This window comes from Coregonus clupeaformis, chromosome 9, assembly GCF_020615455.1.
Source record: "Coregonus clupeaformis isolate EN_2021a chromosome 9, ASM2061545v1, whole genome shotgun sequence".
NCBI classification, from domain to species: domain Eukaryota; kingdom Metazoa; phylum Chordata; class Actinopteri; order Salmoniformes; family Salmonidae; genus Coregonus; species Coregonus clupeaformis.
In genome coordinates, this window is record NC_059200.1 from 50980131 (window position 1) to 51001114 (window position 20984).

Here is a 20984-nt window from a genome sequence, read left to right on the forward strand (position 1 = left end):
AAATGTAGCTAGATAGACTATCTTACCCGTATACATCATGGTTGGACGCTTCTCCCTGTCACGGATGCCATGGTTGCCCTTAGTTTGAAGATGTAATCCGGAGACAGATGTTTTCTCCATCTCCTTAGCTATCATACTCTAATTCCAGTGATTTCAAAACACGGTCCTCCAGAAAGTGGAGAGCAACACATATGCAGTTCTACTATGCGATATATTTTGTAAAAAGCCGCGTTAGACAGGATTTCCTATACATACTGACCAGCTCAAATAGACAGAAGCGTGCTATATGGCTCGTGATTTAACAATTGTATTTGTATTTACAGATGGCATACACGTTTGTTATTAAGGCACATGAAAGTTCACATGTTCCAGAAGGCATTTCTGCCAAAAACGCATTTTGATTTAAAAAAAAAGTTTATGTTCAAATGGCTCTCCTGTGAAGTAGTGACCCACGACATATGACTCGTTTCCTGAAACAAGTCACAAATATGAAGTATGTCTTGATTCTGAAATAAAATACTTCACATTCATTTACGTATTCAACATATAAAATATGAATATCTCAAAACGACCCTTTTAGATTTTGTTCATTTGAAGACATATTGTTTGGAATAATATACTCTACAAGTACAGTACATCACATTTCCAGAGTGGGTTCTCTGCTAATTCTGAAGGTATGATACATTTTATGAGCACCACCAACACTGTGAATGGGAAAATGGATTCAAAGGGAACTCCCTCTGCTTGTGACTTGCTGAATGTGCATTCCTAAAGGAGGGCTGTGATTGGTTAATGACCTATAATGTCAATTTCTATGTATAAAATGGGTCATATCATTAAAAGTGCCAGAGAGCCCACTCTGGAAATTGTATGTGTTTGAAGAGTATATTGTTATAAAATAAAATAAGCTACATCAAAAAGGGTACTTTTGAGATATTTATATTAATATTCGTAATGTTGAATAAATTAATGTGAAAATGTGTATTTCAGAATCTAGGCATACTCAATATTTGAGAGCCCACTATAAGGAGTATACTACCACCAAGATGTTGTCTGTATCATGTACGGTTCACTTTATCAGGAGGCATGTATAGGTCTAAAATAAGCCTAAAATAGCTAATTTCAGTTTCTTGGAATCACCCTCCTCTAAAAACTGGGCTACTATAATCTTGTATCTCTGACAACTTTCTACAGAAAGCCATGGAGAGAGATTTGTGTGTGTTTGTTTTTCGACTGACTGACTGTGTGTCTGTCTGTCTGTCTGTCTGTGTCTCCAGATATACTGTAGCTGCCTGGATGAGATGAGCCAAACAACATGTTGTAGGACATCTCTCTCCATCTCTCTATTCACTTTGCCAACCGTAAACATGGAAGATGGGATCATTATCGTCTTTGTCTCTCTCTGTCTTTGCCAGGATGGCAGGACTGCTGCTGCTGCTGCCACTTTATAGCCTACATCCCACTGGCTTTCCCCTTCCAACAATGACTACAGGCCCCTGGGGAGCAGATATGAACCCTTTTTCACTATCTCTTCTCTTTTTCTCGCTTCCTCTCTCTATTTCTTTCTCTCTCTTCTACCTCTCCATTTATTTTTCTCTCTCTTTTTCAGTCTCTCCCCCTTTCTCTCCCACACTAATTCCATAATTTCCCCAATCATTGTTTTAGGAGCACTCTCTGAATAGCAGCGGCAGTTATCATGTACAGAATCAAGCATTAGCTATATAGGACCAACCCGATGTTAAAGCAAATGAGGAATACATGCCTGATGATTCTAAAAATGAAGAGCATACTGTGGTGGAGTTGCAATTACAGCATAATTGTTATTGAGGATCTAGTTGTACACTCCACCTCAGAAGAGGAGAGGGAAGACTCAGGGTTACAGTGTCCACTTCCCTGGGAGTAGCAATATCCCCCCTACTAATGACGGCCTGGCTTATGACCTATACAGCCCTTTACCCTGCCTCCTCTCCCCTCTCCTCTCATCTATTTCCCTCTTTCCCCCTCTGTATGACTAGACTTGCTCCTGTGGAGTAGAACACAGTTGTACATACTCTGTAGAAACCTTTCCTTTAAATCGTTGCGACATGTTTCTGTTCTCCTGTTTCTCTCCCCCCTGCCTGCCTGGATCATCAGATTGGGCTGTATCTGGAGCTGCCGGGAGGATGTGGACTGTTTGTCAATGTGTTTGGTCTCTGTTCACGCTAAGAAAAAATAATTGAAATTGAGGGAACCTACCCTGCAGTTGTTCAAAAAATTATGCAGCTTGCGTACTATTGAGTATACAGTACGTGTATGCCATGGTTGTTAATTTATAACCCCTCAATATCACTGCTATGTTGCATTCCTAGATGAAACAATGTTTGGGTGATATAATGACGTAGTTAGGCCTATTTGAATAGAAGTGAATGATTGGAAGGGAGACTGAGTGTGTCAGTGCTTGTTTACAGTGGCAGGCTCCGTTAGCCATGAAGATTCATGGGTGGATTATGAAGGTCACACAGGTAATCAGGGTGCTGAGTCTCTACCTACGCTGACGTGGATCAGCTCCAAGCCCGTGTCTTGGCCAATCGAAATCACCAAACCGCTTAACGAGCCATTTGGTTGGCTCACAGCTCACATGTGATTACGAACAGACTGAATGTAGACACTGGGTTAGGTTATATCAGTCCAGATTGTTTTAACTAGCAGGGTTAGACCGTTCAGAACCAAGTTTGAACCCTTAACACGGTTATAAAATGGTAATGTGGACAGGTATTTACTGTCTGTCTGCCCTCATACTAGACTGTTGGCTGGAATGTTAGAGGTGAGGGCTGAGGGGGGAATGTGAGACAGACAGAGAGCAACTTAACATGGAGTGTAATGCACTGACAGGTCAGAGGTCAGAGACGTCTTGACTCTCTGCCCCAACCCTCAGCCCTCTGCAGGGCCCCCAGGATGTGCCCTCTGTCCTGCTGGGTCAGTCTTGGTCAGTCCCAGCCAGGGGGTGATGGAGGAGGGGGAGTGCTCTGACCATCTCTCAAACAGCTGACCATAATACGACACAGTGCCACTGTCTCTGGCTACGTTTGGACTCCGACGGTCGCTTTTGATCGGTGTGTAACGTGTGCGGCATTCAGAGTTGGTGATTGGTGGAGACTAATCCTGGTTGCAAGGATAGTCGTCTGAGCGAGAGAGAGAGAGAGAGAATAATAGAAACAGAGATAGGGTTTGGTGGTGGTAGAGGGGGTCCTGTTGCCATGGCAACTCCCCTGGCTGCCCCATGTTTCTTATCGCCAAGCCAGAGAGAGAGAGAGGGGTTTTTGCTGCCGGCATGTCTGGTGCACTGCACTGTAGTACCCCTGGCCTAGCCGGCCTGGCATGCTGCTCCCAGATTGGTGATAGATGGCCAGGATAATCCCTTTGCTTACTGCTCAGCAGGCCCAGAGCCAGACGAGGGATTAAGACATACTACTGCTGTCTGTCCATGTCTACTTTCCCTAATCTGACTGCTAGAAGAATGTTCTGAAAAATGGACACAAAATGAAATATGTGGCAAACAAAAGCTCTGCTTTGAGAGGAAAATGTGAACATTGACCACAGGAAAGAGGACCACAGAGACAAAATGTACGTAATATGACGATAAATTGAAAACAATATGATACTATATGGCAGGTTGAGAGGATTGTGGAGCCACCGTGGTGAAGTGTGTGTGTGTGGTCTATGTAACACAAAGCCTGTCCAAGCATGCCAAATTGACACACACAGACAGGTGGGATTAGTGACTACTCGTCCTCTCTGTTTGGGAATGCGAAGGCATCCTATGACTGCGCTGTGGGAAGTGCACTGTGGGAATCTGACGTCATGCATCTGTTTGCATGCTAGGCAATATCCATGTTCTTGGAGGTAGTAATAGGGTGCCATTTGTGTCTCTGTGGGAACCTGTTGGGAGGTGGGTTTGTGGAGATGCTAAATGAATCTGTGGTTGGGTCAACACACCCATGAGAACCAAGTATACAGACGGTGCCCAAACTCATCTGACAGTCAGGCATCTTACTGACAAATGGAAGGAAGCTTATCGGGATTATAAAGGCCACTCTTACACTCTAAGCTCTCTGGCAGTCCCTTCACCATCTCCCTTCCTGTGCCAAGGTGACACAGAGACTTGGGTTGTATTCGCCTGGTGATATCTGCAATTCAGATCATGCAGTATATGCATCTCAAGGTGCTTGTTCATCTGTTACACTAGACACGTACAGCCCAGCCCAGCCCAGCCCGTGGCTTTCCAGGAGCCTAGGTGTTGGAGCCATAGTGTTGTATTCATGCCTCTAGTTCATGAGGGATAAATCATCAGGACTCCCCTTTCTCTGCTGGTGTTGCTCTGTGAACAGCTGTTAATAAGGTGACGCACGGTAGGTAGCATCTGGTTGGTTCATGTTTGAAGTCTCAGGGCCTGAGTTAGTCTGGGTTTAGAACAGGTTAAGAACCTGAGTTAGTCCCGGTTTAGAACAGGTTTAGAACCTGAGTTAGTCCCGGTTTAGAACCTGAGTTAGTCTGGGTTTAGAACAGGTTTAGAACCACTCTGGGAACTGAGCTCTTACACTACGATTATACAGCTCCTAGTTTAAGGAAGGGTCAACTCAACAGTATGTGGATATCAGGGCCGTCCAGACAACTCTATCTGCTGATTTATCCAGTCATCCATTACTGTGCTATAAATTGAGGGAAAAACGAGATTTATGCTGACTCGTTGAAAATCTAGCATTCATTATTTGTAATGATGGTACTGCCCTTCATTTCCCATCCATAATCTCTTTTACTGGTATATAGATTTTTTTTTCATCGGCAATCAGTGGCGGCTCCTGAAAAAATTCTCAGGGGGGGCAATTTTTCTGATGATTTAGGTGACCTACACACATTTTTAAAAAGATATGTCCAGCAACAACATGAAGACAGGGGCAGCATATAAGTCAATACCAGAAGCATTTATTGACTGATCTCAAAAGTGTTGGCTTACCAGGGTTGGTGGAGCCCTCAGTTTCATCTTTGCCTCGCAAAGCTAACTCAAACACTCCGCAAAACTTCACACACTGGATTAGCCGGCTGAGGATGTGGCGGTTCTTGCTAATGTCGTAGTAAATATATTTGTTATAGTGAATATGGAATATGATATGTTGAGTAAAATGTTGTGCTAAGATCTATTTAGGTCAGGAGCTGGTTATAAGTTCTGTTCCTATCCAATAACAATGGACAAAAGGGTCCTATCTTGTCAGCCTTGTCAGCAGGTGGCCAAGGACAACACCCACGCCATAGGCCTCTCAGTTCTTCCAACTCACGAGTTCTTGCTCTGAGGACACACACACACACACACACACACAAACACACACACACACACACATCATCACTGTTAAACACACACACACACACACACACACACACACACACACACACATCATCACTGTTAAACACACACACACACACACACACACACAAAAATCCCCTCTCTTAGGCTGAACATTTGAAGACAGAGAACCCGACTCAGAGCCAATGCAACAGTGACAGTAGCCTGGAGGGGACCTCGCCCAACTCATCAGGACCAATCAGAAGATCAGAACTACTAGATTCAACCTACTTCATTTATTGCATAAAATGTCTGCACACAATGTTTCGGGCTCTCTTCAGATAATAATAATAATAATATGCCATTTAGCAGACGCTTTTATCCAAAGCGACTTACAGTCATGCGTGCATACATTTTTGTGTATGGGTGGTCCCGGGGATCGAACCCACTACCTTGGCGTTACAAGCGCCATGCTCTACCAGCTGAGCTACAGAAAGTGGATACTCATGGATGCGCATCGCAATTGTAAAATGTCAACACAATTGGAGACACCACCTCATTTTGGAGACATGTTATTGACAGTAAACTATTGTAGATGCGACTGCTAACTAAATAAAACATTTTAGCTGGCTAGCTAATCATCTTAGCTAAATGTGGGGCAAACAATTCAGTTATTTACCGTTAATTTGAGGGATTGGGGTGAAAGAAATCGAGTTACATAGTGATACTTTACGATATACTGTATTGACAATATCGCAATATTTTAGCGCTAGTTGGCTGTACCTGCACCAAAACACCATTATTGTTCCTTCATAGCTTGTTCTCAATCTTTTCACATTGGGAGCCAATTTGTTTTCAGCACTTTTATTTCCATGACTGATCAAAACTCGTTCTCATGGCTTTCTGATCCCTCTGCAACAGACATATGGTGCGCAATAAAATCACAGTATCGAATCGCAATACGTATAGAATCATGAGACTCGCAATGCTGATGCATATATCTTATCGTGAGGTTCCTGGCAATTCCCAGCCCAAGTTCATTTGCCACAACAAATCTCTTCGCTAGCAAACGCGATGTCTTCTCCAAAACGGCAATGTGTCTCCAGCAATGTTTACTTTTTTGACGTTCTATGGCATCTCCACTTTCCAAGCATATATGACCACATGTAATATTTTGGTAAGTGATGCAAATAGTGAACTATGTAGGGCCAGGATGTAAAATATATGTAGCTGCAGCAATTTCTCTTATCTGATATGGTAAGTAATGGGGCTTAATTTATAGCTCCCTAAGAGTTTGACGAACGGGTCCGTGCACGCGATTCCAGATATCTTTACCTCTGAATAAACTGCCTTTATTATACCATATCCACCCTGTCCAAAGTCTCTACTTGGTCTCAGTTCTCCAGTAAACTTGTGATTATCAACACTAACCTCATCGCTGTGGCGGCGGACAGCTAGCCTGTATCCCTCATCAAGTTGAGTGGCAATGTTATTTTTCCGTTCGTACCAATTTTTGGAAAATCCTCGGGTGTAGGACTTTCCGCCTTTAGTAGAAACCTGTTGAATTATTAAATTTGGTCTGGGAGGTCCTAATTGTTTCGTTGCCAATTTATCTTCATTTGTTCGCCGACAAAAGGAACTTCTTTCAAAGACACAATCCGCTCTTTTCTCAGTTACGTTCATGGTTACGTTACGTTGCGTATGAAAAGCGCGTAAGTGCAAGCCCTCAGACACCCATAGAGATTGTATTGAAGGCTCTGAAATTTGAAAAAATAGATTTTACATTAGAGGCTATGAGAGACTTCTGGGCGATTTTCAACCTGACTGAAATCGCCCCAAAAGGGGGGGGAGCCATTTGAAGCACGACTTTAGCCTGAATCGACATTTAGTGGCAGTGTGGCACTGTGGCAGATCAGACGTATAGATTACAACACTGATAACTACTGTTGCCGTGATATAATTGATTAGAAAAAAAATCCCTTCCTTTTCCCGTTTGGCAGTGCGTCGCCCATATCGCCCTATTGAACAGGCCGCCCCTGTCGGCAATATAATTTCCCGTACATAAAAGTACTACCCCGCAAGGTCTCCCTCCCTCCCTGCCTCTTCCACTGTGACCCAGCAGACAGTGCTGACTGGTTTGGTCCCCCACACATGCGTACTGCATCCTGAGTCAAACACACATCAAAGGGATCATCTGACGGGCCCAAAGGCGTCGGGGAGCGGAGGGAGCGGAGGGAGCGGAGGGAGCGGAGGGAGCGGAGGCACGGTCGACGCTTTTTGAACGGTCTCGGTGGGGACTAAATTAGCCGTGGCGGGCGGCATAGCACTCACGCACCCATTGGCATTTGTTACACTTGAATGGGGAAAGGTCATTTCAGTCATGGCCGGGCGGCGAAAGGAGAGGTATAATGCAGATAGATAGAGAGGAGAGATAAAGAGGAGAAGGCATAGTGATACCTTTCTATGCCTGTAGACCTGTACTGATCCCAGGCCTGCCAGAACACCACAGCTCCTCTTGATACCACTCAATTACAGTCTCTTCATTGTCAACCCCAATATATACTTAGAGCCCTGGATCTCTCTCTCTCTCTCTCTCTCTCTCTCTCTCTCTCTCTCTCTCTCTCTCTCTCTCTCTCTCTTCTCTTTCCATTCCCTCCATTCCCTGGGGTATTGTGTTAATCATTCTGAGTGAGTGTTTTCACAATGTCCCTAATGAAACTCTATTGATTAGTAGTTTGTACCTGCTCTGTACCTGCAGGCCTCTAGCATGGTAACACGCTCATGTCTCGATCTACAGTAGTCAGGAAGCAGCGCCTATACCATTTAAATGACTGCTCCTAGATCAGCATTAGATTCCCCCTCTCAGCTATCTGTTATCTGTTGGTGATGTAATGCCTTAGGCTGTAGAGTACCCATCTTATGGGTGTTTTATTAACCAATTATGAGAGCCAATCAGAGTGAGCCAGAGCCATGAAACACATTTAATGTTGCACACACAGCTTTAAACAGAGAGAAATGGTGCATATGGACTGAAACACACACACTCCTAGCACCCATATGCTCAAACACACACGTGCACACACACAGACAGATTTACTCACTGTCATTTCAGGGTTGGCATCTTTTAGATGTTTGCTACATGTGTAATCAACCCATAATGTGGTTGTGTTTGCTTTGCTCTGTGTGTGTATGCATACAGATGCCCAATCCACATAACAGGAGGCCAAGCCAACTTGGCCATCTCTTTCCTAGACATAAATCTGCATGCTAGCTCTTAGTTCAAATTGGTACCCTGGCATCATTTCTGGTTTCCGCCGGTGCTATTACTATCAAACAACCAGTTGCCGTCCTTTCTGCCTAGATTCCTCCTCTGATGTGAGCAGTGCTTTGTTGACTGGCCATCTCCTGGCTGTGGAGCGGAAGACCAGGCAAGGCATGAGCTCTGATCCCAGCCCAGGCTAAACAACTCTCTCTCTCTCTCTCTCTCTCTATCTCTCTCTATCTCTCTCTCTCTCTCTCTCTCTCTCTCTCTCTCTCTCTCTCTCTCTCTCTCCTATCTCTCTCACACTCTCTCAGAGGACGCAGAGGGCTGGCAACCGCTCCTTATCTGGCCCAGGCTAGGCGAGCTTGCCTGCCTCCTGCCTCTGCCCGCCTCTACCGCCACAAAGAGCTGGCGCTCCACTGAGGAGGAGGCGATAAAGCCTAATTGCGTGCCATGCGATTACCAGGGGATGGGAGGGGAGGGGAGGAGAGGAGGGGGGAATAGAATTTTAATTATGTCTGTTGGCTGTTGATAAATACATAATCAACCCCCCCGCCCTGCTTCCCAATCCCCCCCATCCGGTCCTGGCTGATCTGGCATCAGTTTGTAGAGACTGTAGTGGTAGCAGTAAGTGTGGAGCAGCGTGGTGTGGTGTGGTGTGGTGGGCCGCTGATTCCTCATGAACCAGTCTTTATTTATGGACTAGCTGAATTATTCATTGGGCCAGATAGAGAGGGTAAACTGTAAGGCGTGCAGATGTCACCGCTAGCCTTTCAAAAGCTTTTTCTCTGGCAGTGAATGGGCTGTGGTAGGCAGTGATTTGTCTCGCTGGCTGGCTAGCTAGCATGGGCTCGGGCTCTGCTGTTGAAAGAGAACGCCATGTGGGTCAGTGAGACAAAGAGGAGCAGTGTGTCACAATAGAGGAATAGTGTAACTAACTGTAGTACTTCCGATGCTCTACAGATGATGTAGGAGACTGTATGCCTGTGTTTTCTATTGTCTAGATGTCTTCAATGAGGGGAATAGGTGATGGGAACAGTGGATCCTGTGATTGTGAATCTCAGTCCTGCAAAATATGTAATGTTTTAGCTCATGCATCCCTTTCTTTAGGTTTAACTGAATAATTTATACCCTTAAAACATTTGTTTTCATGGTTGGTGTGCTATATTTGGTGTCTTATTTGCTTCATTCAAAGGTACCCATGACAGAAGTGGGACCCATGACACACACACTCACACACACACACACAGCGTGGTGCTGTAGCAGAGAGAGGCAGGGCCGCCCTAAGAGAGAGGCTGTCTCCCTGGCTGGCAGCATGTGTGGCTAGGTGCCCCAAGGGGACGTATGTGTCTTGTCTATGCTGCAGCGTTTTGTAGCCAGCCGGTGTTATTGGAGACGCAGTGCACAGGATCATGGTTCACTCCTCCTGAGGGGCAGGAGCGGGGGGGGTAACACTCACTCTATATCACTTGTGGACTATTTATGAAATTAGCAAAACTGCTAGATAGGATAAGTTATCTATCTCTTTGGATTGCTTTATTCAAATTCTCATGCTGTTCATTCCATCCAGGTCACCTGTGATACAAGTCAGTATTCGACATCCATCCATGTCTAAGGACATTGGGAGATGATGTGGAAACTGGCCACTAGGGGCAACCGTGAGCGCTGTTGCCTTCAAGTAGGTTTTAGTTTTGCTAGGAAGTTGCGGATGGGCATAAGCATCTGCCTCTGATTCCAAAGGTTGCAAGTTTAAATCCAGCGATAGAAAATAGTTTTTGAGATTTTGGTTTTAAGCCTATCCCAAACCTTAACACTTACCTTAACCATTCTGAGTTAATACCTAACCTTAAGATTTCGGAGGTAATGCCTAAACTTAACCTTAAACACTTTGAAATTTGACGTTAGCAACAAACTTCAAAATTTGACGTTTGAGAACATGGATGAACTTCTAATTCTGATGTGAGCCTGTGAGTGCTAGTTGGTTCATTCAGCAATAAGTGTGTAAGGCATCATTTACCCATCATTCTCAATTTGAAATCATATTGGCTGACAGTTGGCTATCCTATGTATGCTTAGAGAGATAGTATCTCTGTCTCTTTGTCCCTGTCTCATAATCCTTATTCTCTGTCAGTGGCTGCATCTTTTGTGAGTCAATAGAGCCTGATGATTTACTGGGGCTCTTTCTACCCAGCTAGGCTTCTAAACACTTTGGCTCGGGTACTGTCACTCTCAGCTAGATCTAAAGCCATTTAGCTAATTGAAGCCTATTTCTTTAACATGCACACTGAAGTTTGAGTTACAGCAAGAGCCATATCAATGGTCATTTACAGAGCATTTACTCAATGTCGACATTTGGGTTAATGTGATTATATAGTATGATTATTATTATTATGTCCACTTTTTTAAAATCCTCATGGATGGATTATAGTATTTAACTTTGTAGCTTATCTAGGGTCAGGGGTCATGCAGGCCAGGCTAACATACTGTACTGACACACATACACACACACGTGTACCTACAACCGCAGCACAGCCGTGCTAAAACAAGTCATTTAGCACGCCCGCTTGTGTACAATTGCTTTTCTACAACGGGTTTCCAATTAAATAAAAAACGTTATTTTGATAAATGTATTCATAGGCTACTATTTCATCCCTCCACAAAAATATAGTCCCAACACAAATCTATGGTTGCTAGCCAAGCCGGCTGGTCGTTCATTCGGTTGGCGTCGTTTCTATGGGCAGGCACTGCTAGTGCTGCTGACAGCGATAGCGCTGTCCGTGGTGCTGAAGTTAGCGCATCATCATGCTCATCAAGCAGAAATACACTATACACTTGTATCCTACTGCCAGACCATTTTACAGAAAGAGGAATTATTGTAATCATAACACTGACACGATTTGTTTATTTCAATCATCCACTACTTATTGTAAACGTTAATGTGCATGTTGCCGTTCATTGAGCAGCCTTTGAAGTATCATGCATCTAATGGGGCCTCGTCAGCAGACTGCCGTTTAGCTGGAACTGACGGGTGGTTCTTGGAGTCGGACCCTGTCAGGATGTTGCTCCATCTTTTCCTGCGGTCCAGGTAAGGGGTCCAGTAGCTCTTCAGGGAGCTCGCCGCTCTGCGCTTTTTGTTTGCCGACCTCCTAGAGAGAGAGGGAGAGAAAGAGAGAGAAAGATAAGTAACTTGGTTATTTCAATCATCCACTCACCAAGATTTGAGAAGCCTAATATAGTGTCTTAGCTCTAATATCAAAATATGTAGGCTACTTATTCTACCAGCTGTCACAGCCTCACTTCAGAATTAGACATTCATCCATGTTTCTCAAACGTCAAATTTCGAAGTTGTTTAAGGTTAAGTTTAGGCATTAACTCCAAATTGTTAAGGTTAAGGTTAAGGATTTGAACTTGCAACTTTTGCAATAAGAGGCAGATGCTTACGCCCATCCCCGTCCACAAAACCCCAAGCAAAACCGACAACCTACTTGAAGGTAACAGCGCTCACTGTTGCCCCTAGTGGCCGGTTTCCATGTAATCTTCCGACGTCCTGAGACGTGGATGGACGTCGAATACTAACTTCTGTCACGGGTGACCTGGCTAACTTATTTGCACAACAAACCTTGCTTAGTCGGGCCAGCAGCGATCCCAGTGTGTTAACTCCGACTGGCTGTTGGCTGTCTACCACTTGGGATGCAGGTAGAAGGCCGGGGCGTCTTGCGGGAGCTTGCTGATATCTTTTTGCAACCATGTCGGTTTCGTCATGTCTCGCTCCGATGGATCTTTATGGTTCTTAGTGTGTTCATTAAATCACAATTCAGATAGAATAGAGAAAACAAGATGCCAATTTTTGTGTCATATGCCTACCCGTGCTAAATAGGTTTTTCAGAATGGCTTAAAACGCATCTCAAACAAACACAATGCTTGTTTTGACCAACCCGTTGTAGAAAAAGTTGTTTAGCACAGCCTCTCGTGTACAATTTCTTTTTAACTGCATGAGGACATACTGCTTGTACAAACATGTTGTGTGTTCATGCTATTTGCAATGGAGGCGAATAGCCAAGTTTGCTCTGTACTGTTGGGGATTTCTACTTAGAGTGTTTACCATGCTTTTGATTACCGATTAAATGTCATGTTTGATCCTCCTTTTTCCTCTATTGTGTATATACAGCCTGATCAATCTTTTAACCATTTTTTTCTTTGCTAACATCTCACTTCTGTGTCTCTGTGTGTCTCTAGTGTGTGGCTGTGACCTGGCTCATTCAGGCTTCTTCCAGAAGGGAGGAGAGTACATCTGTACAGAGGACTACCAGCGCCTCTATGGCACCAAGTGTGACAGCTGTGGAGACTTCATCACAGGGGAGGTGGTCTCAGCGCTGGGGCGCACCTACCACCCCAAGTGTTTCGTCTGCAGCATGTGCAGGTAGGTACTGTGGGGGCACACACAAACACACCCACACATATATATATATATATATATATATATATATATATATATATATATATATATATATATACATATACAGTATATCCACCACATTGATCATCACTGGCCCTCCACATCGTAGGACAACGTTGGGTTGTATAATGTTTGATTTAAATTAGTGAGTTTACCATGGAGACAATGAGTGGAGGAAACAAGTAGTGAATAATTTGTTTTGTTGGGGATGCTGGCATTTAATCAGTCCTGAATTAAATTGATAAAGAAGAGATTTCAGCATAATCAGAATACAAGGAAATGATCTGATGGAATGATCAGATGGAATGATCAGATGTTTCATCATATCTTCCAAGACAGGGAACAATTCAGTGAGGAGGGACGTTATCTTGTGAGGAGAGAAAGGGACATGCAGCCTCTTGTTTCTGCTTGTCATGCTGGGATTCTAAGACCTCAGGGTTATTACAATGTCAAAAGCCCTCTCTCTGATTGTGTGGTTCACTGTCACTGTTTCAGAGTCTTTGGAGGGTTTTTGAAGAGTTTGTGGTTTCTTCTATATTGGGCTGCTGGTTGAGATGACTAGAGATATATTGTAGTGGGAGGGGGTTAGTGAGGCCAAACACACACTGCAGCAGCACGGGCCCGAGAGAGAGGCCTTACAGGCATACTGTAGTAGAAATATGTGCCCAGTATGTACAACACAAATGACCACATACAAGCAAAACCACATGCACAACCCCCACACACACATACCCTACAGCAACAAGTTCACCTACTACCCTTGCTCTGCTGGCATTTTCTATAATTCCTTGAAGGGAATTTTCCTGCCAGATGACCTGACTTGTTCCCTCTAAGCCATTTTATTCTCCCACGCTATTTGTTTTGTTATTGTTCAGACACCCACACTCTCAACTGTCGCGTCTCTCTGTGTTTTATACTCTCTGTGTGGCGGGCCATGGCAGACCTGGGTCTGGTTGGTTGGTGTTGGTGGCATGCTGTGTTGTACTGTGGAATGCCCAGGTGGTCTGGGCAGGCAGGGGGTCACGCACGGTGGCAGGTGGCCGTAGCAGGTGGCACCAGGGCTGGGGTGGGTTTAGAGTCTGACCCACAGTAACCTCCCCACCTAGGGCCTTGATAGGCTGATAGCACTACTGCTAACATGGCTGTGCGTGTATGTCCCATGGTGCACAGATGTGTATGTTAATTCATGTGTTTAACACTGTTTGCAAGTTGTAGTTCAATGTTATTACTGACCTGACACACTGTATGGTGTTATGAGATGTAATTTTGGCAGACGCTTGCCAGTGATATGCAAAGTGATAGGGAATATACCACCATCAGTTGTCTAGTGAAGCAGTAAATTATATTGAATGATGGTACTGAGTAGTCCATGTTTAAGGGTGATGAATCTTTACCAAAAATTGTCCTAATAGCGCTGCCTGTCCTGCTAGAGATGCTGACTCTTAGCTTTCGGTGGTGGGAGCAGAGCTGGCATTCCGCTCATGCAGTCAGCAGTCACCACACGTAAAACACTCATCATCAACCACAGATCATCCCCACTTCTCCCAAACCTCAATATCCAGGGGTAGGATGCGTTGTTTACACAAGTACATTTAACAATATTATCTGTTGTTCATAGCACACTGCATCGTCCTCAGCACGTTTGAAACAGCGTCTGCGTCCCAAATGGGCCCTAGTCACAAGTAGTGCACTATCTAGGGGATAGGGTGCCATTTGGGACGCAGGCAGTATGTTTGTTTCAGTGTGCAGCATGAAGATCACCTCTGCTGGCCCAGTTTAACTGCTGTGGCCAAGCGGATGTGACGCATATTCCCCTGCATGCCTGGCTGCCATGTAGCTGGATACAGGATCTGTCCAATTGCCCATCCTGACTCCAGGGAGAGTGGACTTCTCTGTGAGCCTCCCTGTCACTGGATGTTACCGCTGAAGCCCACAGGGCCACCCTGTCAGCACACACCACACCAAAGAGATGTGTGGTGCGTATGTGTGTGTGTGTATAATGAATGCAGAGCAGAGGTTGTGATTTGCCTTTTGAATGGTAGCCCTAAATACCCATCCTGTCTGCTTTAGTATCTCCATGTGTCTTATCTCTTTTTTTGTTAAGAATCATTTGTCTTGGCGCTTTTCTTTGCAGGTCTTCTACATAATTATATTGTTTAAATAGGCTAGTTGTGTCACAACCTATTACATTGACATACAGTACCAGTCAAAAATGTTACATCGTAGAATAATAGTGAAGACATCAAAACTATGAAATAACACATATGGAATCATATAGTAACCAAAAAAAGTGTTAAACAAATAAAAATATATTTTATATTTGAGATTCTTCAAATAGCTACCCTTTGCCTTGATGACAGCTTTGCACACTCTTGGAATTCTCTCAACCAGCTTCATGAGGTAGTCACCTGGAATGCATTTCAATTAACAGGTGTGCCTTCTTAAAAGTTAATTTGTGGAATTTATTTTCTAATTAATGCGTTTGAGCCAAACAGTTGTGTTGTGACAAGGTGGGGGGGTATACAGAAGATAGCCCTATTTGGTAAAAGACCAAGTCCATATTATGGCAAGAACAGCTCAAATAAGCAAAGAGAAAGACAGTCCATCATTACTTTAAGACATGAAGGTCAGTCAATACAGAACATTTCAAGAACTTGATAAGAAGTGCAGTCGCAAAAACCATCGAGCGCTACGATGAAACTGGCTCTCATGTGGACCACCACAGGAATGGAAGACCCAGAGTTACCTCTGCTGCAGAGGATAAGTTCATTAGAGTTACCAGCCTCAGAAATTGCAGCCCAAATAAATGCTTCACAGAGTTCAAGTCACAGACACATCTCAACATCAACTGTTCAGAGAGGACTGTGTGAATCAGGCCTTCATGATCCAAATTGAAGATTTTTGGTTCAAACCGCTGTGTCTTTGTGAGACGCGGTGTGGGTGAACGGATGATCTCTGCATGTGTAGTTCCCACCATAAAGCATGGAGGAGGAGGTGTTATGGTGTGGGGGTGCTTTGCTGGTGACACTGTCTGTGATTTATTTAGAATTTTATTTAGAATTCAAGGCACACTTAACCAGCATGGCTACCACAGCATTCTGCAGCGATACGCCATCCCATCTGCTTTGGGCTTAGTGGGACTATCATTTGTTTTTCAACAGGACAATGACCCAACACACCTCCATGCTGTGTAAGGGTTATTTGACCAAGAAGGAGAGTGATGGAGTGCTGCATCAGATGACCTGGCCTCCACAATTCCCCAACCTCAACCTAATTGAGATGGATTGGGATGAGTCGGACAGCAGAGTGAAGGAAAAGCAGCCAACAAGTGCTTAGCATATGTGGGAACTCCTTCAAGATTGTTGGAAAAGCATTCCAGGTGAAGCTGGTTGAGAGAATGCCAAGCGTGTGCAAAGCTGTCATCAAGGCAAAGGGTGGCTATTTGAAGAATCTCAAATATAATTTGTTTAACACTTTTTTGGTTACTACATGATTCCATATGTGTTATTTCATAGTTTTGATGTCTTCACTATTATTCTACAATGTAAAAAATTGTTTAAAAAAACAACAAACAAACACCTTGAATGAGTAGGTGTGTCCAGACTTTTGACTGGTACTGTAAGTCTTCAATTTAGGTTTGCTACGGTTCGGACAGGCCTACATTTTAAGAGTTTGTCATACCTATTCACTGTGATTATTTTTTACCCCTTTTTTTCCTCCCCAATTTCGTGATTTCCAATTGGTAGTTACAGTCTTGTCCTATCGCTGCAACTTCCGTACGGACTCGGGAGAGGCGAAGGTCGAGAGCCATGCGTCCTCCAAAACACGACCCTGCCAAGCCGCACTGCTTCTTGACACACAGCTTGCTTAACCTGGAAGCTAGCCGCACCAATGTGTCGGAGGAAACACCATACAACTGGCGACCGAAGTCAGCATGCATGCGCCCGGCCCATCACAAGGAGTCACTAGAGCGCGATGGGACAAGGACATCCCGGCCGGCCAAACCCTCCCATAACCCAGACGATGCTGGGCCAATTGTGCGCCGCCTCATTGGTCTCCCGGTCGTGGCCGGCTGCGACACATCTTTATTTGTCATCTTTAAGATTACACAGACAAACAGGTAGAGGGTAAAAAAACGAAAGATCCCCTACCGCATCAACCCCACCCCAACCTCCCTTGCTCCAACAGATCCCCACCCCAACCCCTCATGCTTCAACAGAGCCCCACCCCAACACCCCATGCTTCAACAGAGCCCGACCCCAACCCCCCATGCTTCAACAGAGCCCCAACCCCCATGCTTCAACAGAGCCCGACCCCAACCCCCCATGCTTCAACAGAGCCCCAACCCTCCATGCTCCAACAGAGACCCACCCCAACCCACCATGCTTCAACAGAGCCCCACCCCAACCCACCATGCTTCAACAGAGCCCCACCCCAACCCCTCAAGCTTCAACAGAGCCCCACCCCAACCCCCCATGCTCCAACAGAGCCCCACCCCAACCCCCCATTCTTCAACAGAGCCCGACCCAAACCCCCCCATGCTTCAACAGAGCCCCACCCCAAACCCCCATGCTTCAACAGAGCCCCAACCCTCCATGTTTCAACAGAGCCCCAACCCCCCATGCTCCAACAGAGCCCTACCCCAACCCCCCATGCTTCAACAGAGCCCCATCAACCCCCCATGCTTCAACAGAGCCCCACCCTAACCCCCCATCCTTCAGAGCCCCACCCCAACCCCCCATGTTTCAACAGAGCCCCACCTCAACCCCCCATGTTTCAATAGAGCCCCACCCTAACCCCCATGTTTCAACAGAGCCCCACCCTAACCCCCCATGCTTCAACAGAGACCCACGCCTATACCAGAAAAAGAAACAAACAAACAAAATGGAATGAAAAGTAAGGATGTCCTCCGAAACACGACCCTGCCAAGCCGCACTGCTTCTTGACACACAGCTCGCTTAACCTGGAAGCTAGCCGCACCAATGTGTCGGAGGAAACACCATACAACTGGCGACCGAAGTCAGCATGCATGCGCCCGGCCCATCACAAGGAGTCACTAGAGCGCGATGGGACAAGGACATCCCGGCCGGCCAAACCCTCCCATAACCCGGACGATGCTGGGCCAATTGTGCGCCGCCTCATTGGTCTCCCGGTCGTGGCCGGCTGCGACACATCTTTATTTGTCATCTTTAAGATTACACAGACAAACAGGTAGAGGGTAAAAAAACTAAAGATCCCCTACCGCATCAACCCCACCCCAACCTCCCTTGCTCCAACAGATCCCCACCCCAACCCCTCATGCTTCAACAGAGCCCCACCCCAACACCCCATGCTTCAACAGAGCCCGACCCCAACCCCCCATGCTTCAACAGAGCCCCAACCCCCCCATGCTTCAACAGAGCCTGACCCCAACCCCCCATGCTTCAACAGAGCCCCAACCCTCCATGCTCCAACAGAGACCCACCCCAACCCACCATGCTTCAACAGAGCCCCACCCCAACCCACCATGCTTCAACAGAGCCCCACCCCAACCCCTCAAGCTTCAACAGAGCCCAACCCCAACCCCCCCATGCTTCAACAGAGCCCCACCCCAACCCACCATGCTTCAACAGAGCCCCACCCCAACCCCCCATGCTCCAACAGAGCTCCACCCCAACCCCCCATGCTTCAACAGAGCCCGACCCCAACCCCCCCATGCTTCAACAGAGCCCCACCCAAACCCCCATGCTTCAACAGAGCCCCAACCCTCCATGTTTCAACAGAGCCCCACCCCAACCCCTCATGCTCCAACAGAGCCCCACCCCAACCCCCCATGCTCCAACAGAGCCCTACCCCAACCCCCCATGCTCCAACAGAGCCCCATCAACCCCCCATGCTTCAACAGAGCCCCACCCTAACCCCCCATTCTTCAACAGAGCCCCACCCCAACCCCCCATGCTCCAACAGAGCCCCACCCCAACCCCCCATGCTTCAACAGAGCCCGACCCCAACCCCCCATGCTTCAACAGAGCCCCACCCCAAACCCCCATGCTTCAACAGAGCCCCAACCCTCCATGTTTCAACAGAGCCCCACCCCAACCCCCTCATGCTCCAACAGAGCCCCACCCCAACCCCCATGCTCCAACAGAGCCCTACCCCAACCCCCCATGCTCCAACAGAGCCCCATCAACCCCCATGCTTCAACAGAGCCCCACCCTAACCCCCCATTCTTCAACAGATCCCCACCCTAACCCCCCATGTTTCAACAGAGCCCCACCCCAACCCCCCATGTTTCAATAGAGCCCCACCCCAACCCCCCCATGTTTCAATAGAGCCCCACCCTAACCACCATGTTTCAACAGAGCCCCACCCTAACCCCCCATGCGTCAACAGAGCCCCACGCCTATACCAACTCAACTATACTCTACTCCTGAGTGGCGCAGTGGTCTAAGGCACTGCATCGCAGTGCTAACTGTGCCACTAGAGATCCTGGTTCGTATCCAGGCTCTGTCGCAGCCGGCCGCGACCGGGAGACTCATGGGCGGCGCACAATTGGCCCAGCGTCGTCCAGGGTAGGGGAGGGAATGGCCGGCAGGGATGTAGCTCAGTTGATAGAGCATGGCGTTTGCAACGCCAGGGTTGTGGGTTCGATTCCCACGGGGGGCCAGTATAAAAAAAAAAAATGTATTCACTAACTGTAAGTCGCTCTGGATAAGAGCGTCTGCTAAAATGACTAAAATGTAAATGTAAAATACCAGAAAAAGAAACAAACAAACAAAATGGAATGAAAAGTAAAAAATAATGATATAAATTCTTATTTGGGTTAGTTTACGGAGTTATGAAATTAGCTGGGTCCATGTCTTCTACAAAAGATAAGAAAGGTTGCCAGATATGATCCAATTTAATTGCAGATCTTCTAACGGAATAATGCATTTCCTTTAGTTTTAAATGTTGCATGACTTCCTTTATCCAGTGGCTAAAGATGTTTGTTTTGATGAATATTTTGGGAAGGGGCTCCATCCTCTCTCTTTCATGTGTGAGTGTGCCTGTGTGTGTGTCTGCATGGAGAGTGGCACTCTAATCAGTATTAATGCGATTAGAACGGAGGTCTGGCCTTTGAAGCCGTCTCTCTCTCATGTGCAACTAAAGAGAATCACATTGCCCTCCTTGACCAAATTAAGCGCCTTCTGCTCAAAGGTTTTTTTTAGAAACATTTTCTAAACATAATATAATCCCAAATGCATGCAGAAATAATAATGTCTAATCTTCTCAATCACATCAAAGCACCATTAGACTCAGTGCTCAGCTGTTCAGTGTTGGGTAGTTAGTTAGTGATACATTAGCAAACACTTCCAGAATGGCTGTATAGAACAGTACCACTGCTGTGCTGTAGTCGTCTCTGCTCTGACTCCGCAGACCCTGGATTTCACTGTCACTGTCATTGGACAAAAGTAAATATGGCGCCCCCTGTAAGGACATAACCCTACCGCAGTATTTTCTCATGGATTTATTTTGGGCATTTTTTTAAGGGAGAATTTACAAAATCTATTATAACTGGACCCACAAACAGTACATTATGAAAAATTACTAAACACAAAATGTGCAATTGTGTAAAATAATATTGCCTAGCTGTCATTACACACAGTATACGTACTGAATGACGTTACGGGTTCAGCAGAATACATGTCTGATTTCTTCCTTTCTCTTGTTTTCCAGAAAGCCTTTCCCTATCGGAGATAGGGTGACCTTCTGTGGGAAGAAGTGTGTCTGTCAGCAGTGCTCTCATTCACTGGTCAGCAGCGAGCCAGTCAAGATCCACGGACCCAGCCGTAAGTCTCCATATCAGAATATCAGAAGCTCTTTCTCATAGCACAGGGCCTCAGCTAGACTTACATGATCAGTGTCATACAGCACAGCAATGGTCCCATAGGACAAGGCTTCAGCACTGCACACTTCTCAGTGGAATCACT

The 20984-nt window shown here is 45.9% G+C and overlaps 1 protein-coding gene across 4 annotated transcripts in view; it reads left to right on the forward strand.

Annotated features, from left to right (window-relative positions):
• Positions 1-20984, forward strand: part of LOC121574061 (actin-binding LIM protein 3) — a 113246-nt gene that overhangs the window by 45214 nt on the left and 47048 nt on the right. For all 4 annotated transcript variants that reach the window (XM_041886624.1, XM_041886625.1, XM_041886626.1 and 1 more), the window contains exons 3-4: positions 12816-12999; positions 20731-20843. In XM_041886624.1, coding sequence (XP_041742558.1) covers positions 12816-12999; positions 20731-20843 — 297 coding nt within the window. The remainder of the gene's footprint in view (positions 1-12815; positions 13000-20730; positions 20844-20984) is intronic.